General features: G+C 34.5%; 1 protein-coding gene across 2 annotated transcripts in view; it reads left to right on the forward strand.

The window, feature by feature from the left end:
- The window catches only part of RBM27 (RNA binding motif protein 27), a 63,094-nt gene that overhangs the window by 14,832 nt on the left and 22,501 nt on the right, over window positions 1-25,761 (forward strand). The window contains exons 2-13 of one of the 2 annotated variants that reach the window (XM_036750219.1): window positions 3,380-3,498; window positions 6,538-6,662; window positions 9,354-9,445; window positions 10,124-10,317; window positions 11,072-11,335; window positions 12,187-12,486; window positions 13,366-13,500; window positions 19,251-19,415; window positions 21,322-21,471; window positions 23,135-23,279; window positions 24,132-24,285; window positions 25,383-25,688. In XM_036750219.1, coding sequence (XP_036606114.1) covers window positions 3,380-3,498; window positions 6,538-6,662; window positions 9,354-9,445; window positions 10,124-10,317; window positions 11,072-11,335; window positions 12,187-12,486; window positions 13,366-13,500; window positions 19,251-19,415; window positions 21,322-21,471; window positions 23,135-23,279; window positions 24,132-24,285; window positions 25,383-25,688 — 2,149 coding nt within the window. The remainder of the gene's footprint in view (window positions 1-3,379; window positions 3,499-6,537; window positions 6,663-9,353; window positions 9,446-10,123; window positions 10,318-11,071; window positions 11,336-12,186; window positions 12,487-13,365; window positions 13,501-19,250; window positions 19,416-21,321; window positions 21,472-23,134; window positions 23,280-24,131; window positions 24,286-25,382; window positions 25,689-25,761) is intronic. The other variant, XM_036750220.1, reaches the window with a different exon arrangement.

Raw genomic sequence — 25,761 nt, forward strand, 5'->3', positions numbered from 1 at the left:
AAAGTAGATGGGGCGCTGAGTAATTTTTTTTTTTCCAACAAGGTGGTAGGCCAAATAAGTTCGGGAACCTCTATGCTACAGGAAGCCATTCTTACTCTCTCTTAATTCTAGTGCCTTCCCTCTGTTATTTATTTTTATCTTATATAGCTTGTTTGTACATATTTGTTTGCTTGTTGTTGCTCCCATTAGATTACAAGCACCTCAAGGGCAGGGACTTTCTTTTGCTTTTCTTAGTATCCTTAGCATTTAGTACAATAGCCTGGCACATAGTAGGTACTTAATAAATGCTTACTAATTACTAAATCACCTAACATTGGTGGATTATGGAAGGGAATAAAGCATAAAAAGACTTGAAAGTTAGGAAGGGGCCAGGTTATAAAGACCTTTAAAAGCCAAACAGAAGATGTAATATTTGACCATGGAGGTAATAGGGAGCCACAGGAGTGTATTAAGTAGAGGAGTGATGTCGTCAAACCTATAATTTAGGAAACTCATTTGGTCAGCTGCGTGGAACATGGATTAGAGTGGGGAAAGATTTGAGGCGGGGAGGCCAGTCACTAGGTATTTGCAATAGTCCAGGAGTGAGGTTATGAAGGCGTGAACCAGGCTGGTGGCAGTGTCAGGAGCAGAATGGAGTACTTGGCAATGGTTGAATATGGGGGGGATGAGTGAAAGAGAGGAAGAAGCCAAAGGTGATATAAAGCTGGATGATTAGAAGGATGGTGGTACCCTCAACAGTAATAGGGGGAGGCTCAGAAGAGGGGAGAGTTTGGGGGTGAAGGCTGATGAGTTTAGTTTTGTACATGTTGACTTTAAGATATCTATAAGATGTGCAGTTTGAGATAACCAGTTTGCATTTGGAGATGTGAGCCTGGAGGGCTAGATAAATAGATTGAGAATCATCTGCACTAATATGATAATTGAACTCTTGGGAGCTGGTGAGATCACCAAGAGAGATAATGTAGAGGGAAAGAAAGACCAGGACAGATCCTTGAGGGGTACCCCAAAGATTATTGGGTGTTACCTAGATGAAGATTTAGTAAAGGAGACTGAAAGGTAGTGGTCAGATGTGTAGGAGAACCAGGATAGGACATTGTAGTGAAAGCCTAGAGAGAGGAGAATATCAGGGGTGAAAGGGTGATTAATACAGTTAAAGGCAATGGAGAGAACAAAAAGAATGAGAACTAAGAAAAGAGATTACTGGTAACTTTAGAGATCATTCACTGGTAACTTTGGGAGGAGCAGTTTTAGTTGATTGTTGATGAGATCAGAAACCAAACTGCAGGGAATTAAGAAAGTGAGAGGAGAGCAGGTGGTTATCACTGATTGTAGATGGTTTTCTCAAGGAAATTATCAGTGATATCTAGTGAGGATTGGACAGATCAATTTTTTTTTAAGTTGGGAGAAATATGAACCTAATTGTAAAGGAATCAGCCAGTAGACAGAGAAATTTAAGATATAGTGAGAGAGGAGGAGCAATCTTCTGGAGAACACAGGGTAGAATGTGATGAAGGGTGCTTGTAGAGGAGTTAGGCCTGTTGTGCTACAGGGGTAAAGTAGAAGGTAGTGGAAGAAGACATCTGATTGATATGAGATGAAGAGGAGGGAATAAAAGGAAGCTCTGGCAAGTAGCCTCTTTTTTCCCCCAATAAAGTATGAGTATAAAATTCTCTACTGAGAGGATGGGGGGAGGGGTGCCATCAGAAGCTTGTAAGAGGGATGAAAAGGTTTAGAATAGCCTCTCTTGAGAGTGTGATAGTGAATTGATTAGGAAGGTATAAAAGGATTGTCAGGTTTCCAGGAAGGCCTTGTTGAGATTATGTAACACATTCAGTTCAACAAAGTTTCACAGTATCCTCCAGCTTTGTCCAGCAGTATATGAAGCTAAGGCAGTGTCGTGAGAGTAATCCAAGGGTGAGATTTGGCAAGGCATGATCAAATTGGTGATAGGATGAGAGGGCAAGGGACTTGGGTATAGTGGATAGAGTTGAATGGGTTCACAAAAGGAGACAAGATAAAGAAGAGAGAAAAGTGTAGCCAATGGAGGGGTACTGGCTTGGGAACGAACTGAGGGATGGAGGGATTGGAGATCATGGTGAGCATGAGAACAGTTAGGTGTGATAAGGCAAAGGTGAAAGATGGAATGGTAATGTTTTTTTGATCCTACTTATTTCTCTTTGCATCAGTTTACAAAAGTCTTAACCAGGTTTCTATGAAATTCCACATATTGAATATCTCTTACTGCATAATTATTACACTTGTGTACTACAGTTTCTTTCATCCATTCCGTTAATTGATGGATACTTTGTTTCTAGTTCTTTGCTACTTCAAAAAGTACTGCTGTAAATTTTTTGGGACATGTTAGACTTTTCTTCTGTCTTTGACCCTTCTGGGCGTACATGCCTAGTAGTGAAATCACTGGATCAAAGGTGTAAGTCCCTTTTCTTCCATAATTTCAGATTGATATCCAGAACCATTGAGAGCAATTCACAGCTCTGTTGCCAACATATTATTCCACTTGTCTTAGCAAACACAGACTGCCAACATGGATGGTATTATTTTTGTCATCTTTGCTAATTTATAGGGTTTTTAGTGAAACTTCAAAGTTATTTTAATTTGCATTTCTCTTACTATTAGTGACTTTTGGCTCACACTTGAAAAAGGTTTGCAGTTCTTCTTTTGAGAACTGTTCATATTCCTTCGACCACTTATATATTGTAGAATGACCAGGTTTTTTTCCTCTTTTTCTATGACAGATTCCTTGTTAGGAGCTTCAATTTTTTAATAGGAAATATAGAGAAATTTCTTCTCTTGACAGAGGTTATTGTTTTTCTTTTCCTCCACTAGCTGACTTTTGACCTGCCTATTGGCTCATTTCCCTTGGTATTCAATACTGTCATCCTAGCTCTCAAGCTACAATCAGCAAATCCCAACTAAATGTTAATTGACAGTGTATTAGCTGAAAGGTTATTACAGGTTATATATGCTATCTTTTTCAAGGGTGACTTTTAAGACATTTGGTGAAATGGCAAGAGGTTGAATTGAGATTGAGGTACAGGAGAATTCTGGTTTAAATTGCTGCAAGAGGCCTTTAAGTATCCTTGATTGGGTTGGGAAGCTAGGCATTTTGGTCACTTCTGAAAGGTTTTGACTCCTTTTTTAACTTAAATCTTTTGGGCAAAAGTTTCCTTCATCCTTAATTACTTTAGAGAAATTAGCAATGAAAAAATCTTTACATAAAACATTGATATGCTAGTAATTCATTTAATATTGGCTTTCCAAACTAAGGGTGATTTTATAGCTGACGCCATTGTTTAAAAAAAAAATTGTTTTACTCGAAATAATTTTGTTGTCTCTTCCTTTTCCCTAACTAAATTAGATGTGATGCAGACCCTTCAGCCTTAGCAAACTACGTTGTAGCACTGGTCAAGAAGGACAAACCAGAGAAAGAACTGAAGGCCTTCTGTGCAGATCAACTAGATGTTTTTTTACAAAAAGGTAATTGTTTTATAGTAAAATTTTGACTAAGTGTCTAGAAATATTTAAACTTAAGCTTTAACAGTGAGCTGTTAAAAAGATAAGTTTAATAAAAAATTAACTGTTTAGGGGCTTATAGTATATGTTATACAGATATGTACATGTGTGATAATTCTTTTATTGTGTTGAGAAAGCTGTTTTTTCTTTTGTTTCTTCTTCCTTTCCTACATCAAAACAGTATTGATTTTAATGCTTTTTAGCAGCTAGGGAATCTCAACAGATTGTAGCTAACTCCCTAGGGGGCGCTTTTTGCCTAGCTGGGTTGCAACTATGTTTGAGAGAGCTAAGCCAGCTACTTCTCCCAGATGCCTAGGTGGAGCTGAGAATAGTTTTATCCTCTTCAGATTGGGGCTCTGGGACATCAAGGGATTAACTGAGATGTTTCCCTGTTTTCCCAAGGCAAGAGCCACACCTGCCTTAAAATCTATGTTATCCTTTTGTGTCTAAATGGCTTCTCTTCAGTCTCCTAGTCCTCTCTCCGGGTATATTCTTAAGCCCACATACAGTTCTAGGCTAGGAGTGGGTACATATTTATTTATTAGCAAATTCCTCCAAAATGCAGAAATGAATATACTTTCATGACTTCTCATCATAATTTTGGTGTGGTGGAATATAAAAAAATGAACCATATGAATTATTGTCTCACAAAAACATTTTTAAAAAACACATGTAGAGAACATGTTTAAGAAATTTTGTAGGAGTAATTACTCAACAAATTGGTATCACTTATGAAGGTTTTTGAAAGATACCAGTTGATTTACTTCCTCTTTTGAAGATTCTTTTTGTTTTATGTTAATACTATTAGCAAAGTCTTAAGTGAACATATCCTGCCTAGATTTGTTTTTCCTGTACTAAACACTTGGGGTGGGTTATGATTATGTGTGAATTGATGACTGACTCAAGATGATGAAAGAATATTCCCTTCTGTATTACAGGACTTGGAAAATCATTCTTCAAATAGTTTATTTTTATAAAAACAAATTTATTTGGACAACATTGTTAAGACTAGCACTAAAACAATGTGAATAAATTCAGCATATATAGTAAAGTTTTAGAATTTCAGACCAATGGGTTCAGTGATTGTATAATAGAATTTTTGAAAAGCATTTATTTTACTTTTAAACATACATTAACTCCTGAGTCACTCCTACTTATGTGTTACTAAGTAGATATTTTTCTTGGCCTGCTGTGATATAAGACTTCTTTGTAGTTGTTAAATTTTTTTATGAAAATGATGGTACTAAAATGTTTGAAATTATTCTTGAGGTTTTATTATATTTGCATTAATTTTTCTATTCCATAATACGGACAAAATGGATAATAGGTTATATTTGTATTCTTAGTCAAAGACCTAGTTGTTGAGGTTATTGTATGTAAAACCCTTCTGGGCAGGTTCTTGTTGGAGGAAAAATATTGTATCGATACATATAGAAGAATAGTCTCATATTTTTAATAAAGTAAGAGCTCATCTTTAGCTAGCTGAAAGCAGCCTATTATAGTTATAATCATTTTGTGAATATGAGTTTCTAAAATACTAACTTTTGTGTACATTTGTGTACTACATCTATAACAAAAAAAATCACAGTAAGTCAGACTTACCTAATTTGGAATTTGTCAAAATGGAATTGACATTCAGTTGGTCTTTGTACTATCATGGAAAATGTTTACTAAATAGATTAATATTATAGAGAAGATTTCAAGACATTTTTTTAACCCAGTTGCAAAAATGAGTAAACTTGCAATGGGTAAAAGTGCAGTATCACTTTGGAAGCATCTTTTACTTTTGTAAAACAATGTATTGTAATTGCAGTTTAATCAGAGGCTCTTCTAGGCTTTAATATGCTAATAAAGAATAATTTTTATCTGTTCATTTGAGCAAGACTTCTACTAGGTAGAATTATGTGAAAAAATAATATAATTGTCAATAGTCAGTAAGTATATATTAAGTGCATACTATGTGCCAGGCACTGTATTAAGCTCTGGGGATACACATGAAAATAGACAGCCTCAAGGAGCTTACAATCTAATGGAGTAAGACAGCATAGTTAAAGGAAACTAAAAGTAGGGAGAGAGAAGGGTCCAATCAGAACAGCAGAGGGTACATGAGAAATGAGTCCCAAGAAGATTCAGTATTACAGCACAATGAAATTTCTCAGTGATGAGCTTTTTGGGAAAGGAAGGCCCAATGGAGAGTTCCAAAGAAGTCAATTGATTAAATATTCAGTAGTTTAGACTCTTCTACTAATTCTGACTAGTATTCCTCACAGATAAAATAACTTTATAACAAAGCTTTCCAAAAATAGAATGGATGACCCTTTGTAGAAGTGAGGTTGCAGGATCATCTGTTCAGAAGGAGACAGGACCTCATAAGTAATCTCATGCAACATGTATAGTGTAGCATATATATTATGTTATACATATATTACTCAAACATGTATATACACATATATTTATAGGGAGACAACTATTATATTCCAATATAATTGATTTTCTTTGTAATCCTATGTATTTTATGAATTTACAAACATTATTCTGAGAGTGTGTCCATAGGCTTTGCCAGATTGCTAACGGGGACCATGACATGAAAAAGGTTAAGAGCCCCTAAATCTAGTCTAGCCCCTCTCATTTTACAAATGAGAAAAATCAGGCCCAATGAGCTTGAATGACTTGCCCAGGGTTGAATAAATAATAAGAGGCAGAGACTACTCAAGTATTCTGACTCCAAGTCTAGTACTTGTTCCATTGCACCATCCTGCTTCTTAGGAGTATGTAATCAGAGGCGTGATGACCACTTATCAAGGATATTGTGTAGAAGATTCCTCATTGGCATAAGGCTGAACTAGATGACCTCTAAGGTCCATTTCAGTCTTAAAGAGATTCAGTTAATCTCTTCTGATTAGATTTTAAAAGCTGTTCAGCCTTTTAAGAAATAGATACTGTCTTCGTTCCCTTGCTATTTGATGGTACAGATTTTAAAATTTTATTATGTATTTTTCTTAGAAACTTCAGGTTTTGTGGATAAACTCTTTGAAAGTCTCTATACCAAGAACTACCTTCCTCCATTGGAACCAGTCAAACCAGAGCCAAAACCTACAGTTCAGGAAAAAGAAGAAGTCAAAGAAGAGGTGATGAAAAATTGCTGTTTATTTGCAATTGTTGGGATTGGGGAGAGAGATTCTTTTGATGTGTGAATCCTTTCTACTTTCTACTTATTAGCCTTTTAGAATTTTCTTATCGTGCCAGAAACTTCAGTCAGTCTCATACTTCCTTGACTTCAAAGAAGTAGAAGTATTTTAGACATGGCATTTAGAATTCAAAGAAACAACTAGAGTGGAGGATGTGGAGTTAGGAATATTTTATTTGTGTTATTTACGATATGAAAGTCTGTTTCACTATAGTATCTTGAAGTAAGATGTTAGTGAGCCCTCAAAATATACTTCTTAGAATGTATAGGAAATCCTAAATACCAAGAGGGAAATCATTTGCTTTTCTTTTCAACTATGAATCTCTTTAAAGTGCACGTATAGAAATATCTTAATAGCTTTTTACAGCATGGAGATACAGAAGTAAAGTCATATTGACTGTTGACCTCTCAGAAGAGGAGTAGAATAGAGTACGTTTCTATAGCCATTTATTTTATGTACAGATAAAATTTTCTTCTCCTTTTTCTTCCTTCTCTTATATTTTATACCTTTGGGATACGCACTTTAATTTAGCCTGATTCAATTGGTTTACCATTTTCTAAAAACTTGCAACTGTACTTAGTTAAGGTAAAATGACACACATGTTCTTGCTGTCCTCTTTTCTCAGTTTCATCTAATCATGTGTATGATCTCTTCAAATAGAATTCTCAAATATTCCTTCAAATGAAAGAAATAGAAACTTTTGGCCTCAGGTACTTCAGAGTACCTAATTTCAGTATTCCAGGCTAAATCTTTTAGGTCGTTTACCACTTCTTACAGTATAATCCCCCTGTTCTTAATAGTCAAATGCAAGTGGTTTAATCATTAAAGAATAGATTCAAATGTAGGAAAAATTTGTTCACCATGAATTTTAAAAGCTTAATTGTTAAGAAGTGTGTCTACTCTGCTTTTATTTTTCAGAATTAGAATTTTGTATAAAAGATACTAGGTGCTCCTAATGCTACCATACCAGGATTTCTATTATATCTACTGATCTCAAAGATTTTATAAGTGATTTAATCTTATATTAATTATATGCCTAAATGATAACTTGCATATAGTATTCTTAATTCAGCTGGAGAACAGGAAAAAGCCTTTAATTGATACTTTCTAACTATTGTTCTGAGCTCATTTATTTTTAGTAAGACACTAATAAAACAATAGCAGCAGGTTCAGTCCACTGAAGGTTAATCTCTAGTTTATAGCTTTTGTTCCCTGGTCACTGACCGAACTAGGAGTATCCTTTGCCCCCATGTTGGTCATAAGGGGAACCAGATGAGAGTTTGAATTGATCAATATAGTTCATTCTTTTACTAGAAAAATAATTCCATACATGTCTTTATTGTATTGATTTCTGATGGCAGCATATTTTGTTGAGTTTTTGAAAATTGAACGTAAAGTTGCTCTGCTTTATGTTCGGTTTCTAATAAGTCTTATGTTCATGTGTTTACAAAGACAGGCAAGATCTGTCAGGTATGAAATACACAATTTTTAATATAACTCTTTATACAGAATCCTAGCTATAACCTGACTTAGTACATCTTGGGGAGAATCAGGTCATTCAGGGAAAAGGTCAAGGAATTCCCTTGATCCTTCTGAGAAGGATATTAGAGATGATGCATGCGTTTGTGCTACAGTATGATATATTAAACTATGTTATACTTTGTTATATACTTTATGTATGTAGTTATATACTTTATGCTTTTATAGTGTACTATGTATACTGTAGTATACACTATGTATACAACATCTTATAATAATGTTTAAGATGACAAGCTTCTTATTTGGGTAGCAGCAACAATGTTTCACCACTGCTCTAAGATTTTAAGGAAACTTTCTTGTTTTACAGAAGTTCTAGTAACAATTTTGCAGAATTTACATGAAATAATATTTAGTTCCATTCATTACTTGATAAGATTACTTAGTTATTTGTTCCATATGACTTCTTTTCTGGGAAAAGGAAAACAACTAAATTTGAAAGCTTCCTAATTTATGGTGAGAATTCTCCTCTGCCACATCCTTTAGGTATGCCCTACTTGTCCTAAAATGGAGAGTGACAAGATTTTCTTTTGTGTCCACCCAGTCTGTTCCTATGTAATTAAAAAATTCATGGCTAATATGGAAATATATTTTTCATGACTATACATGTATGAGCTATATCAAATTGCCTTCTCAAGGCGGGGGCAGAGGGGAAAAGGGAGAAAATTTGGAGCTTAAAATTTTAAAAAAACATGTTAAAATAGTTTTTACATGTAACTGGAAAAATAAAATTTAAAAATTAAAAAAAGAAAATAGTTATTAATTCCTAAATCGAATTTTATATTGTACCAATTGTCCATTTAGTTTTTGGGTAGGGGCAAAAGTACTTAATTGTAGCAGAAATTCAAATAAAGAAATATAGGCTTGGTGTTTATGGCATATCAGTTCATAGAATTCATTGTCTACTCTCATTCTATACTGCTGTTCTAAATTTCATCTTGAATACCTATTTTAAAAAAAATTAACATACTGCCTGTATGAGTATTTCTCTAAGAAGCTTTTTTCTTTCCTCCGGTGCCTACTTTTTGTGATGATTCATCTTTATAAATTTGCTAAATTAATGTGTTTGTTTCTAATGTGAATATTTCAATATAGATATTTCATGAGTCAGCAGAGGAAGAGCGAGAAGTCAGAAAAAAGAAATATCCTAGTCCCCAAAAGACTCGTTCAGAATCTAGTGAACGAAGGTTTGTATTTTCTCTTAAGGAAACATTGCTAACTCTCCCCTCTGTTATCTTGTGAACATGAAGTTCGACTTCATTCCTTAATACTCCTCAGGAAGAAAAGGCTAATCTTCTCCTTTCCTATTGCTGCCTCTACCATTCTTGCTTTCTGTTCCTTTTACCAATAACCACCATTGCATGTTTACCCCAAAATCCCAGAGGCAGAGCACTTATCCTCCTTTGAGAGTTCACTGAAATGTTCCATTTGATTCGGGAAGCCCAAAATTAGAATTAATCAATGCTTTCTTTATTAATAGGTATTGTTAATTTTCTTCACCAAATAATCTTTAACTGAAAAGCATAGATTGTGTAGGAAAATGTTTGATTTTTAAGCCTGTAGTTTCTTACCTCATTTTGTCGTCTTTTTCCTACCCATCAGTTTTTCCCACCCCTCCTCATGTTTTGGATTCACCTTACCTCATTCTTTCTCCCTACCCAGAAAGGTTAAAGTAGTGATGTTTTTTCCTTGTTTTCCCACCTTTGTATAATGGATTGGTAGAACCAGGGGGTGATCTAAAAGCTCCTTCCAGAAGAGTCCAGAAGTTATGAATTTTGATACAAGGAGAGTAGTTCATAATTTAGACTTGTTTGTAGACTTGATTTCTGTGGCCAATATATGGCTTATATATCTTTGTATTATAGGACACGTGAGAAAAAAAGAGAAGATGGCAAGTGGAGGGAATATGATAGGTACTATGAGAGAAATGAATTGTACCGTGATAAATATGACTGGAGAAGAGGCAGGAGTAAAAGCCGTAGTAAAAGCAGAGGATTGAGTCGTAGTCGGAGCCGAAGTAGGGGAAGAAGCAAAGACCGAGATCCAAATAGAAATGTTGGTGAGTAAATTATATTTTTGCCTAATAACAATTTTCTGGTTATTCATCTTTCTGTCATAACGAATGTAAAAATTAAATGCATATTTAATATGATTTACACAGTATAAAATAAAAAATTGTCTCAGAGAAATGTTGTTAACATGGTTAAGGGCAGTTATAGGTCTTCTCTATGGCATACCATAGTTAAGGGAATTTAAACAAAATAAAATTATCTTCATTAAGTATACTCTAATATATATCTAGACTACATTATTTTATACAAAGATGTTGGTATAAATGTCCTATGATTGTATGTTTTCCTCTTTGAGGGGGAAAGGGGAGGATTAAGGGTACCAATCTTTTGTGTATTTGATTGGTTTTCATAAGATTATATAAACTTTATTTTAAAGGATAACTACATTGCAAACATCTGAGTGAATCAGTAGTTTTCTAGAATTTCAGTTCTTCAGTTAATATTTTTAAAAATTATTATTTAAATTAAGTTAGTCTAAAATTGGCTTTTTAAAAATTAGGTACATTGATGTCGATTTCATATTTGACTTCTGTAAAGGGAAAGTTTTTATTTGTCAAGATGTAACCAGTTATGTAATAGGTTATTGCTAATTTTATTTGATTTTTTTTTTTTTAGGGAAAAGGTTAATAATGAAGGCAATGAAATATGGTAGAATCAACGAATTATTACAACACCATTTTTCTTACTGTTCAAATGCATAATTGATACATTTGTTTTTCTGTTTTGTTTTTTACCTGAAAGCAGAACACAGGGAAAGATCAAAGTTCAAGAGCGAAAGGAATGATTTGGATAGCTCCTATGTGCCAGCGTCTGTACCACCCACTAACTCTTCTGACCAGTATTCCTGTGGGGCTCAGTCTATTCCCAGCACTGTTACCGTGATTGCACCTGCTCACCACCCTGAGAACACAACTGAGAGCTGGTCTAATTACTATAACAATCATAGCTCTTCCAATTCTTTTGGTAGAAACCCACCACCAAAGAGGCGATGCAGAGATTATGACGGTAAAATTACCTCTTGTGTACACGAGCAAATGTGAATGTAGTTTCTAATTATACTCTAGTCTTTGTTTTGCTTGAAAAGTGACAAAGAAAACCTCTTTTTTATGAAATTCTTGTTTATTTATAATTAAATATTTTGACATGGCTTTAAAAAATATATATTTAAGCTTGTTGGAAACTTCCCACAGGCCTTTTGTTTTCATTTTTTAACCTAAAATCCTTCTCCTGCTTCTGCCAATTATACATTATAGGATATACTTTACCCCAAAGCCAGGGATATTCTGTATTCTCTTTTAGTATTGGGAATTTAAAGCATATTCAAGTTTTTTGCTTTTTAATTTTTCCTTGACTTTCTACTATTGTTATGGTTTAACTTAGATTTCAAGTTTTAGAGTTTAATGAGAATGATAATTTTGGCACAATATTGTAATAATAGATTATTGACAATAAGGTAGCCAGTTCAAGTGTCTCCTCTTTTACTCCACTGATTCATCTATATCTAGATTGCTAATTATTTGCTAGAAATATCTCTCAACTTTTATTAGGATCATGTTGAACTTATAGTCACTAGACTAATTAGTAGCTAATTAAGAGTTGATAATCTATTCTGGATTCTGCCACCTTGCAACTTTGGCAGTTTACAAATGGACACGTGTCCATTGCCCAGTATGTGAAATAAAGAATGCCACCTTGCAATTTAAGATGCCATGATAATTAACAGAGCAAGTTCAGTAAAATTTTGTGCCCTTTGGAGCGAGGAACTGTGTAAATCAAATGTTAATTTAGTTATATTAGGTATATTATGAATTTAGAATAACCTATAATGTAATTTTTTCTCTATTTTTATTTTTTAGAAAGAGGATTTTGTGTACTTGGTGACCTTTGTCAGTTTGATCATGGGAATGATCCTCTAGTAGTTGATGAAGTTGCTCTACCAAGCATGATCCCTTTTCCACCTCCACCTCCTGGGCTTCCTCCTCCACCACCACCTGGCATATTAATGCCTCCTATGCCAGGGCCAGGGCCAGGGCCTGGGCCAGGCCCCGGACCAGGACCAGGCCCAGGCCCCGGACCAGGGCCTGGCCACAGTATGAGACTTCCAGTTCCACAGGGACATGGTCAGCCTCCACCTTCTGTTGTGCTTCCTGTACCTAGTGAGTTTCTTTGTTTTTGTTTTCTCTGTTTCTAACCTTTCTTTAAAAAAGAGATTTCCTCATGAGAGTCTACATTTACTCGGTTTCACCAGAGTTAAGCTATTTTTTGAAAGTATGAGAAAGAAAATTTCTATAGTATTAGAAACTGCTTACATTCCCGTAAGGAGAGTTTTCCTTTTCTCCAGAACTCCCTCATAGCATAGACACTATTTGTAGTTTCCATTGTAACTAAGTTAAGATTTTTAAAACAAATTGTCTTCACATCGGATGTGTAACTCTAACTAACTTGTATCCAAATTGAAAATATTTTTAATATCTTAAAGCATTTAAAAATAATTAAAAAGTTCCAAGTTATTTAACTTGGTGCAATTCAATTAATTTAAAATAAGACAGTTACTTTTTTAGCACACTCAAAGTTAGTGCTAAAGAATTTCTAATTTTTGGAATGTTTTTATACTTAAGTTTGAAAAGAAGTTTCAGTTTGTTTTCCAGGTATGGAGATTAATATGCTACTGTTTTAGACAGTGTAATTGTGAATTTCTAGCTGTCAGCAGTCATGCTTTTCTGATAGAGATGCTTTTGTTGAAAATAGAAATTATAACAAAAAAATTTAATCTTGGTGGGATGGGAGGGAGGAGAGAGGTAGGAATATATTGGGTTTACAATTTAAATTTTGTGAAGAATGCCATTTCTAAATTGAGTTTGGAAAGAACAGGATTAAAGCTGTTAGGGTATATGCATGTATAATAAGCATGGAGTCCATGCAAAAAGTGATCAAGGTAGTATTTGAAACACAAAGTACAAAATAGTGTTTGTATGTTGTATATCTTTTGATATTCTGAAACAACTGTGCATCTGTATTTTGTGATGTCTCTATAGGACCACCTATAACACAGTCAAGCTTGATAAATAACCGTGACCAGCCTGGAACAAGCGCAGTGCCCAATCTTGCACCAGTGGGAGCAAGACTACCTCCTCCTTTACCCCAGAACCTCCTTTACACAGTATCAGAACGTAAGCAAATATCTTTTAACCTATGGCATTTGGAGTATGCAAGGCAAATGTTTCCAAATCAGCATTGCTTTTGTCATTACTGTGCTTAATTTTAACTTTAGCAAACAGGTTTGCTTTTTCAAAATTTTTTAAAAAAATTGTACCCTGTACTTACTTTGTGTAATCACATTATGTTTTGATTTTACATGGCTTTATGCATTTCTTGGAGCTAGAGATGAAATATTTCCTATTGTGAAGAAATCCTTCTGCTTTAATTAAATAGCATTCTTTGAAAGAACTTCATCCAGGTAGCCTCTGTCCAAAGTAATCTGTCTCTGACTGAGCTCCCAATAAATTACTCTGGTATAATCTTAAACCTTAAGAAACCTGAAAAAACAGGTCTGGAAATGACATAATGATAATCTGGATTTGTCTACATTCTATACTAAAATAGATAGAAAGTGTTACATAAGCTTTATATTGAATCCTTTGCTTGCAAGTAGTCTGTAATTTATTTTTACATTTATGTTTAGCCATAAAATTAATATATTTTCTGTATTTCTTGTCATGTTTGGTGTATGGGTATTCTTATTTTTTCTAAAACATTTTTGGATATTGCTGTTTTCAGAAACATAAAAATACCAACATACATGGCAAAGTTTGTGTAAATGTATATGTAAGTAGGACACAAGTGAGATAGAAGAAATGGTAATTTAAGAATAGCTGATTAGTTTGTGGATATATCATCCTTTATGTAATTTTACATGTCATAAAGTTTGTTCACCCTCTTGAAATACTTTTACATGTATCTACATATCTCTTTCTATCTTTCTGTTGTATCAAATGGAACATGCCCCAAACCAAATTTGTTACTTTCCCTAAACCAGTTTATTAGTTCCTGTAACTTTGGAGTTATCTTTGTTTTTTACTTGTACCCCTCTCTCTTATTTCCTATACTACTCTAGTTCAGACCCACATCACCTCACATTTGGGTTATTGCAGCATCCCTTAGGTAAATTTAATGACTATAGGTTCTGATCCACACTGTATACTGCCAGATTAATTTTGCTGAAAATCATTTTTAGCATGTCATTCCCTTGGTCAGAAGCCTATATGATTCCTGTTATATGCCATTTCAAATGTTAACTCCTTTGTCCAAGTCAAATCTAAACTAATTTTTTGGCTTTCTCCTTCCTCCATAATGAGGTCAAACCTTTAGTCAAACAAGTACCTTTATGTTAGTTGGCCTAGTCTCCTCAGTATTTCAGGAAAACACCATGTTTATTCTTATTTTTTTCCTTCATTCGTATTGTCCCAAGCTTGGTATGCTGTCACCCATCTCCTCAGCCCATCTAAATTTTATCCTTCCTTCAAGATGAAACCCAAGGGGCAGCTAGGTGGCACAGTGAGTAGAGCACTGGCCCTGAAGTCAGGAGGACCTGAGTTCAAATCTGGCCTCAGACACTTGACACACTTACTAGCTGTGTGACCTTGGGCAAGTCACTTAATCCCAATTGCCCTGCCTTTCCCCCTCCAAAAAATTAAAAAAAGATGAAGCCCAAGTCACATCTTCAGAGACTCTTACAGTCCTCTTGTTTTCCCTCTCTTCTTTACTCATACATAATTTAAAACCTGTATCACACATTTACACACTTCATTATATATTAAACTGTTCTCTATTTAACAGGTACAAATCTTGCTTCCCCAAACAGATTGCTAGATCCTTTGGGACAAGGATTGTGATATGTACTTTGTGCTTCCCAGTTGGTAGCTTAATGCTCAGTGTTCAGTATGGATGAATTGTTGGTTGATCATAAATCAAAGAATAATGTAGCTGAAACCTAGGGATACATTTTAAGCAAGAGTTTATCCAGGCTTATCCTCACTATTGTATCCATAGTTTCCCTACTTCTTTCAAAGTTTCATTAATATAATTTTGTGATACATATTAAATTAGCTGCTATGAGTATTTTTAAAAATATTTTCCTTGTATCTTTAGACTTGTGACTTTAAAAACACTAAGTATTTGAAAAAGAATGCATTTAGAGTTTAATTTGAAATTGTAAATCATTCTTTAGAACTATGAGAATTTACTGCACATTAGAAAGTTCAACTCTTGTAGAGTCTGGGTTTTTTTTTTAGATTGCCACAATTATACTCATTTCAGTGCTATAGATTTATAGGATTTCTACGGCACTATTGTGATATTTTGCTTTAGAAAGTGGATAGTTTCAGCCAAGATCTATAAGAAGACAGTCTTATTGTGTTTTTTGAGTCAGTATTTTTGAAGGCAGTCGTAGTAGGATAACAGCTGAACAATTTGAAGTCATGGAATATTTGTATTGAAAAGGAGATGTGAATGGACAATATTGAAATATTATAGATTCTCATTGTAAAAATTTCTTACATTTTCGATGCGTTTCCTTCTCTCATTTTCCCCCCAAACCTATGGAGAAGTTCAAAGCTTAGGTTTTTGTAGAATTTGCCATAAAACTGGGTGACATAAGATTTTTCTGTTCTATAAGGGGAAAATTCTTAACAGTCCTGCTCTGAAGCCATTCTCCTTTCATGCTGCCCAGCTACTTGTATGTCTGAATTGAATGCCTTTCAGGTAGTCAAATGAGATAATATTTTTAGAACGATTAGCACAGTGCCTGGCAAACAGTAGGCACTATGTAAATGTTATCTATTATTATTATTATTATTATTAGTCTGAATCCTTATAATTTTCTACATGATCCACCTTTGGATTTTTAACACAAAGTTCAATAAAATTTTAAAAATTACTAAAAAAAAAAACTTAATTGCTCTTCTAGAAAAAGACCTTTAAGACATTCATTCAGGCTATAGGAATATATCACCTTTCTTCAGAAGGAAAATAATCAAGCATTTAAAAATAAATTATACTTCTGTCAAACTGCATGCATTGATAGTAGCTGGCAGTCAGATGGACTTGATTTGGAAAGGACTGTTACTTAAATTCACATGGCCACTATGAATATTTTATCATGTCCTTCAAAAGTGTTATGTCATAAAGATCAGAAACTTCAAGGATATTCATAGTCTGTTCTGTGTAACACTAGTGACACTAACATCTTATTTCTGAAAATGATGCTCTACTATTTTCAGTCTTAATTTAGTCTTCTGTTATATTTTTTCAGTTTTTAAGTAATACGTAGAGATGAGGTCACTAATACAACTTATGATTCTAGGTTTTAGCTTGGCTACTTCCTGTTATGTATACATTCTTGGTTTTCGATTCTGTGAGAAAGATGTAGTAGAAATATTTATTTGGCAAGCTCATTGCCCTTCCAAATGTATAGCTCCTCTTACAGATTATCTTCCGCAGTAATACACTTTGAATGCCTTGGAGAATAATTCTTACGGTGAATAAAGGTGCCAGTGACTTACTGAAGTCACGTAATTAAATTGACATCTTCCAGAAAGTCATCATCAGAACACTTTCCTGCAGGAAAATTACCAACTGTTTTTAAACTTTTGAGAAACTGCATTTGCTAGTTTCTCAGGAATTTTTTCATTTAATCTTTCAGGATGTAGATTAGTTTTCTTGAATGTTAAATCTTGATGTCTCTGAAGAATGATGTAAGATCTTAGTAGACTCTATAATCATCAACAGATTGTTTTCTCCCCTTGAAATTTTGTCAAAGATACTCATTCAGTAAAAAAACTAGTGGCTGTCCTGAATGCTTTTAATAACATAGCTCAGCCGATTCTCTGAAGACAATGGCATTTTGTCTAAACCATGTCCAAGAAAATCAATGGCAGGAAAATAACCCAAAGTAGATGAAACCTGAACATTTATCTGTACTTACTCATGTTTATATTGTCATCATATATTGACAGAAAATTTGTAGTAGGTGCTCATATATTATCTGAACTCACTTAAGGATAATTTCTTACTGATTTGGAACTATCAAGTTTGAGATTATCCTCTGTGCAGACTACAATCAAGTTAATCTCATTTTCAAATACGTGACCAGCCCCTTTTCAATATTTTTTATGTTAAACTGCCAGGTTTTGTTTCATTTAAAGAGATAACTGGAGATTTCAATGAAAAGTAGTCTTATTAGTTACTTTAAAATTTATGTTTCTGATAGTTTATTATTAAAATCTGTACAGCAAAGAGCTGGCCTTTGAACCATCAGTAGAGAGTCTTTGTGTTGTCATTGTCTTAAAAGATCTATACTTGGCTTATTTCTATATTCTCACTTCAAAATCAATTCTGGTGTTCATTGGTGATATACTTTCTTCCCCAGGTTGTTTTTAGCCTGCTATCTCCCTTTTTACTGTAGATACCTCTAACAGCAAGAAATTTTCAAGTGAAAAATAGTAAGCCATGCTTATAAACATCAACAATTCTTACCAAAGTATTGGAGATTCCTTTTCATTGCTAAGGACATTTTTTCACTGGTATTTTATCATACAAATTTTGGAAATGGTAGATTTGAAGTCCAGAATTAGAGCAGTTTACTTCCATGATATTGTCTGTTACAGTATAATTAGTTCACCTGCTTTTCTGAAATTTCATAGCATCACAAATGTAGAGCCAGGAGGGACAAGTTTGTACAGAAAGAAAAGTACAGTGTATTTTAGCAGATTTATGTTCCTCTATTTAAACTGGAATTGAAGAAGTTGCTGATTTCCATCAATAGGATATATTTGGAATTTAAAAACTTCTCTGGTGATTTCCTCAGAGTTAAGAAAAATAAATTTTGGCAGCGAATGGATAAGGATATCTGTCCATCCCTCTTCACTGTATTCTATCCTCTGTCGCATAGTGAGTTGGCTGATGTTCAAAGCAAGTCATGTGAAGATTTGAAAATTGTTTTGTACCTTTCGTATATCTTATATTGGAGTAGTCAGTGGAAAAAAGATGTTTTAGGTATCTGTTCAGGTCTTTTCTCTGAAAATATAACATCTTTTTCCTAATGTTATACCTTAAGATTTGACTTCATTTCATTCTGCATCATTGCTTCTAACATATACAAATCCTAAATATCTCCCCTATGAAATACCAGTTCTAGTAGCCAAATTAATTAGTTTTAAATGCACAATTGAGTGCTTGTACAGTAGGCCCTTTGTATGGCCTTTAGCTTCCTATTACCTTTCTCAGAGTTAAATCATAGCAACCATATGCTTTGCATGTGTTTCCTACTTAGTGGGCTAATTTTCACCAGAATATTGACTAAACAAGAAGTTTAACTTCTTTAACTTAGAAACTAATTTTCTTTTGGGAATTATGTAATCCCATTTGAGGGGGAGGGTCAGTTTATTATTCAGTTATTCTGTTGCCTGCTCTCAAACTTCAGAGTGTCTTTTTATGTGAAACTCATTTTTATTTTGTGACATTCTCCATGTCTGTCTTCATTGGATCTGAAATTTTATGCATCAAATCTCAGGACACTCTTACCCCCAAGAAGCAACCCATTTGTGGTTATTTAGCCTTGGATGCAGCATCATGTAACTACTCCTAAGCCCTCATTTTTTCATTGAGGACCCCAAAAAAATGGAGACCGAGGAAGAGGGTCTGGTTATAGTCATACTACCCAAGTCTCACTCTATCCCCATGCACAATGATGGTTCTTTACCAGCTTGCATGCCTTTTCTTAAGATAGATCATCGCAGTTACATCATTTTCATCTGCCAGTTCCCAATTCTCTTGGCTCAAAGTCTCAAAGAGACTACCTCTGGCAAAAAGAAACTCTTTACAACTTTCAATCCCAGTTGCCCTCCTATTCTTTCCTCTGTAGGACAGCCCATGTACTCTCGTGACCATGGTGCTGCTGCATCTGAGCGACTTCAGTTGGGGACACCGCCTCCTCTTTTGGCAGCTCGTTTGGTGCCACCTCGAAACCTCATGGGATCCTCCATTGGGTACCAAACCTCAGTTTCCAGTCCCACCCCTCTGGTCCCAGGTAAGCTTTGCTACAGATGGCAAGCTGAGCTGTTGAGCCTTTATACCTTAAATTGGCCAGCCATAGTGGATACGTGGCACCCTCAGCTACTGCTTCAAGTTTCTACTATCATTGGACCACTTACACAACTTTATTTTTTCCTCTTCTGCCTTTGGAGTTTATCCCAAGTGGCAGTTACATGATTAGGCCTCCTGGACCTGTGCATCTTTCATCTCCATTGTTATCTTTATTTGCCTTCAGTGCCTTGGTAACAAATCCAGTGGTGGTTTTGTGAGCTGGTTTTTGCTTAGGCTGATGTGAACATAACGAGTCTACTTTGTAATCAATTCCATACTATAAGGGAAAAAAAAAGTGTCAATCTTTCTGTCTTTAAAAGGAGGGAAAAACTGTTTCTAGCTTCTCTATCATTGTAAGGAAGTTGTCCCCTTTTTCTTGTACTACTATTTATCCATAATGGTGTAGTCCTGGGAAGATTTCTCCTCCTATTGAAAACTATAGTTCACGCTTGCATTGACTACTTTGTGAGTAGTTCATGGGATTTTAAAACTTTCTCCATTTAGTATTAGATCTTAGTTCATTATAACTCTGAAGGACTACTTTTTTTCTAACTACACTTTGAATTTAGCTAAAGCTAGGGTTTTTAAGATTCTAGATGTTCTGAGGCCTAATGCAATAAGAGCATTTGCTTATGCAGTTTCTTTAAAACAACTCATGGAACTCTAGTGGATTTGTTGAGAATATTGAGTGTCAACTGAGAATTTGTTATTTGTAGTTTATAATACTGAATTATAGACAAGATTACAAGTGTTGCTCCCTTTAATGCTTTAAAATACTTTTGGTAGAAGAAGAAAAATGGTTCAGTTCGAACATTTGTGAAGTACCTCTGATGCATAAAACACTGTGTGGGGATGCAAGAACAAAAAAGGAAGTTATCTTTGATTTTAAGAATCTTATTATTACTAAAGTGAAATAGTTTGAAATGCTACCTGACCAAATAATGGTCCCATGATGGGACACATCTAATAAATAAAATTAATATGTATGGTTTCATTTTCAACATTAAATTTAAATATTAAGTCAGTTGTACCTCTTGTCTCAATTGTTTAAAAACAAGGATAACCAAGCACAATAACTAGAATCACTTTTGCCAGTAAACCTTCAAGTTCTGGTTGAACACTGTAATACTATTTGAAGTTCTCTTACCCCAAATTTCTCTCTAAATACTTATTGACTACAAACATTAAAGTAAGGAAATCATCTTATTCAGAAACTATAAATAATTACAATCTAGGAGTGCCTCGAACAATTTATAGTAAAAATTGAAAAATGTTGATGTTTTTAAAATTTAAATTTTTCTGGCTTAATTTTTTTCCACTTGAACTTAAGTTCATGGACTAAGCTAGCTTTGAATTTTACCCCTAAGAGATTAGCAGTTGTGACAGAATGAGTGGTTCAGTTTTCACCTAATGAAATGGTTAAAGCTTTGTATCTAGGTACGAAGGCAGATTTTTGATGCTTTAGTAGTTTATCATTAAATAAAAAGTTCTTTGCCTTGAAGAAATGGGTGCATTAAAACTCTTAACTACAAATGACTAGTGTGGGAATAATGTTGAAAGAAAGGCATATATTCTTAAAAAATTTGACCATGTTTAGAAAAATCAAAAGAAGAGGTTTATTAGAATATTAAAGTAACTTAACCTTCTTCTTAAGAAGTGTGTACTCAGGGTGATTTAAATTTTAGTATTTCCATGACCTAAATCCCAGATTTCTTACAAGTGGAAGCACTCTTTAAAAAAAAAGAAAAAGATGAGTTCATATAATGAAATATGTTGAAGAACATTTTTTAAATGCTTATTTTGTAGAGATTAGGAATTCCTTAACATTCTCTCATTTTTCTTTCTAATAGATACTTACGAGCCAGATGGCTATAACCCAGAAGCTCCTAGTATTACCAGTACTGGTAGATCTCAATACCGACAGTTCTTTTCAAGAACGCAGACACAACGCCCAAATCTGATTGGCCTAACATCTGGTGATATGGATGCAAATCCAAGAGGTTAGAAAATTTTGCAAGAATGCTTTCAAGTTATTCTGGAGACCATTCATACTGGAAAGTTGAATCTATTAGCATTTCTGTTTTTGTATCAAATTTAGGAAACTAAATTCTGAGTGTATTCAAAATGATCTTTTTAAAGGGTTCTATGTAACTATGCAGTATAAATAATTTTGAATAATTATTGCCCTTATCTCAAACATGAATTTTGATAAAAGTTAAATATTTAAAGAGGCAAAGCAGCATAGTGGACAGAACTGATATTGAAACCAGGAGGCCCCAGATTCAGGTCCTGCCTCTTATAGACTTTGTGGTGCTAGTCAAGGCTCCTAACCTTTCAGTTCTCTAGGCAGCTTTCTAATACTAAATTTAAGAAAGGGTGTCAGCTTGCATTGATAGAGGGAGTTTCCTCACTTAGGAGATCCCTACAACAATGAAATCACAGGTCCAGTCCCTATATTTATATCCTTATTGTTGATTAAGTTGATTTTAATCAATTATATTATTTTTATATTTATCAAAGGAAAATGTGGAGTAGGAGTTGGCAGACTACAGCCTACTGCCTATTTTTGTACAACAGTGAGCTAAGAATGGATTTTACATTTCATTTTTTAAAAATGTAAAAACCATTCTTAGCTCCCAGGTGCCAGATTTGGCCCTTGGGCTACATAGTTTGCTGCCCTCTGACCTCTGGCTTAGGGTGTTTTCATTTTAAAACTAAATTTTAATCCATAAATAAAATTAAAATATAATTAAATTAAAATTTAATTCATAAATATTTAGGTGATACTTTTTGTATACAAGGTATCTATGTTATTCTCTAACCAAACTGTCTTTCAAAGCAGTACAGTACTTACACCCAGGAAAAAAGTCTCGAGTCTGATCATTATGTTTACATTTTATGTATTTAAATCAGCTTTCTGTGTGGGATAATTGAGATAAATTTATATGCATTTAGTGTGTGCATAGTTCATACTTCCCCTTCTTATTTTGCAGTGTAATATGGTACAATGGTTCTTATGTTCAAGGTCACAAGCCTCTAATGGAAGAAGAATCAACCATTACAATTTATTAAGGGCCTCGCGGCAGTGACATTCACCATTGGAGTATAGCTGTGCTTTCAATTGCCCTACCTTTTTGTGTTTTTGATCTTCTATTTTCCTGCCCTCTTCATGTTGCCCACAGACCTAGGTGCCCCTGGCTCCTGCCCACTACTTTTGGTAGAACAAAATTTAGGGAAAGTATAGTTAGAGGGTAAATACAGATTTTTTTTGTTTATCTTTTAAAAAGTTTTATCTCTACATAATGTATTATAAGGTTAGCTTTTCTCAAATATGTAACCTAACTCTAATATAAACTTCAACCATTTTGTGGAAGTGTGTCTTTTCTACATAATAACTCATCTTTTTAGCTCAGATTTTCTGTAAGAACAGAATTCTATTAGCTAATATGACTTCAGCATATATATATATATAGATAGATAGATAGATAGGTAGAGAGTTCCTTTTATCCTAGAAAGAAAAAAGTATTAGTTACATGCTCTTTATAATACTTTGTAATTTTGATTCTGGATATTTTGATATATACATATTTTACTTATTTGTTATATGCTATACTTAGGTATAGTATAATATCAATAATATTGTGATTTTTTTTTCCCCTATAGCTGCTAATATTGTCATCCAAACTGAACCACCAGTTCCTGTGTCGATTAATAGCAACATAACCAGAGTAGTGCTTGAACCAGACAGCAGAAAAAGGGCTATGAGTGGTTTGGAAGGGCCGCTCACAAAGAAGCCTTGGATGGGAAAGTAAGACAATCATTTATTAATCAATAAATTCTAATAGATGCTTTCTAATGCCTGTGAATTTTGTGCGTTAAAAGGAATAATCATGCCTTAAAGCAGTACTTTTCAAATAGTTGTACAACATTTTACTGTCTTGGGATCCATCTCTTGGGGTTCCATAAGACAGAATGGTAATGAAAGATGTATAATTTGCCTCTGTTCTTTTTACCTTTCAAGCCCTAGCCAGTTTTAGAGATTATTGGGACATGAATAGAAATGGAGAAAGGTCCCACAACCTCACACAATTTTAAAACCACTAATTTAAAATGATGCTTATGTTCTGGAGTGTTATAAATAGCAGGAATGCTAGATTTCTTCTTGCTTATCCATATATCTTCTTCATATCGAGGTTCTAGTGCCAGTTCTGCCTTTATATATTCAATAGTCCTTACACTTCATAATTCACTTCTTCATTTCCCTGCCTACAAAATGCCCTATCCCTATTGATAGGAGCTATTATGGTAATTTGGACTGAAAGAAACTCATACATCATCTAGTCCAAACCCTTCATCTTGCTGAAGACAAAACTGAGGCACAAAGAGATGTGTCTTGCCACATATATATAGTAAGCAGCAGAGCCGAGATTTGAACTCAGGTCTTCTACGTTCAAATCATATGTTCTTTCCACTATAACATGCTTCTGTTGGCAGGCATTGTTGAGTTTTTGAAAAAAAACATGTTAGCATAAATACCAAACGACAATCTTAGCTTATTTGCACTAGATACTTCTGCTGCCTTGTCTGGTAGCTGGTTATGATTTTAGTGATTAAGATAATAGCCCTTTAAGTTATATTCATTAAATTTTCTTCTTTTCAGACAAGGGAATAATAATCAGAGTAAACAAGGATTCCTAAGAAAGAATCAATATACGAACACCAAATTAGAAGTCAGGAAAATTCCCCAGGAGCTCAACAATATTACAAAGCTCAATGAGCACTTCAGCAAATTTGGAACTATTGTTAATATTCAGGTAAACCCAAAATCTGGTGTGGGCTCACGGGGAGTGTGGTTATTTGTCATATTGGTGGGGTGCCTTTATAGTGAGGGTAAGAGTATCATTTTTGTTCTTTCGTTTTGGCAGAGTGGTGTGTTCTTAGCCTGAGTTTTACTATCTCTCAAGAGCATGTGGGGGGATTCTTGGCTATGTTTTTGCAGAGTGCGTGGTTAACACTGATAAGAGAAGTCTGCATAGACCTGACAGTAATGACAGGTTCACAGTTCTGTTTAGTGCTGGAGATTGGATGTTTTTTTCCTTTTCCAGCTTCTCCTGGGAAGAAATACAGTTAATGATGATATTCTTGACTCACCTGTCCAAAATTATTACTTTCTCTGGACAAGTGGCTTTTTGCCAAGTTGCTTTGTTTTCAATCTAGATTGTAGAGATTTTAGGTATTTTTAAATATCTCATCCCTCTCTGCTAACCAGTGTATCCTGATGTACTCAGTAGCTAGGTCAAGATATTTGGCTTTCCTTTTTGGTTTCACTAATTCTTTTCATCAAACAGAACACAGTATTTTGAATATGGTCTTGGTATTATCCAAGGTCAGATTGTGGATTGAATGTTTTCTTGACTGTTTGCTGTTTGGTAGTTTGAGTTTTTGATTGACCATCATGCTGAATCTTGAAGGTGGCTTGAAGGGCAGGAAGAGTCAGGCATTGAATCTTTTACCTCTTCTTAAGTATTGATAAGAATAAAGATATAATTTTCTTATCTGGGAAAACTACAAGAGAATTGGTATATTCATTATTTTGGGATTTTATATTTAAAGAAAAAAAGTAATTTAAAAAATTCTTTATTGGAATCAGTCATACTCTTGTTGGCATCAATAATTATGTAAATAACATGTTATTGACAAATTAAAAAAGCCTTTTGAATTAATATTTTTGCTTTCCAAAATGAAACTGAATACTCTTATTTTTTAAAGATAGTGGGTCTATTTAAAAGGACAGACAGATGCTTCTTACAGTACGCTCACTTTTCATAAAACTGCTCATAAATGCTCTATGGATTTATTTATCTGCCCCCTTTTCTCCTGACAAGCCTTCATTTAATTTTCTCCCCTTTAGGTTGCTTTCAAGGGTGATCCTGAAGCAGCTCTCATCCAATATCTCACGAATGATGAGGCCAGAAAAGCCATTTCCAGCACAGAAGCTGTTCTAAATAACCGGTTCATAAGAGTTCTGTGGCACAGGGAAAATAATGAGCAACCACCATTACCACCAACACAGCAGCTGCTCCTCCAGCAGCAGCAGCAGCAGACGTCTCTCTCTCACCTGTCCCAACAACACCATCATCTCCAGCAACACCTCCATCAGCAACAAGCTCTGGTAGCTCAATCTCCACCCTCCACAGTGCATGGGAGTATTCAGAAGGTAGGAGTGTACATTATAGCATGGGAGCCTGTGTGACGGTAAAAATGTAAGAAATATTGTTTTCATAGAAATT

Source organism: Trichosurus vulpecula, chromosome 3, assembly GCF_011100635.1.
Source record: "Trichosurus vulpecula isolate mTriVul1 chromosome 3, mTriVul1.pri, whole genome shotgun sequence".
Classification (NCBI taxonomy): domain Eukaryota; kingdom Metazoa; phylum Chordata; class Mammalia; order Diprotodontia; family Phalangeridae; genus Trichosurus; species Trichosurus vulpecula.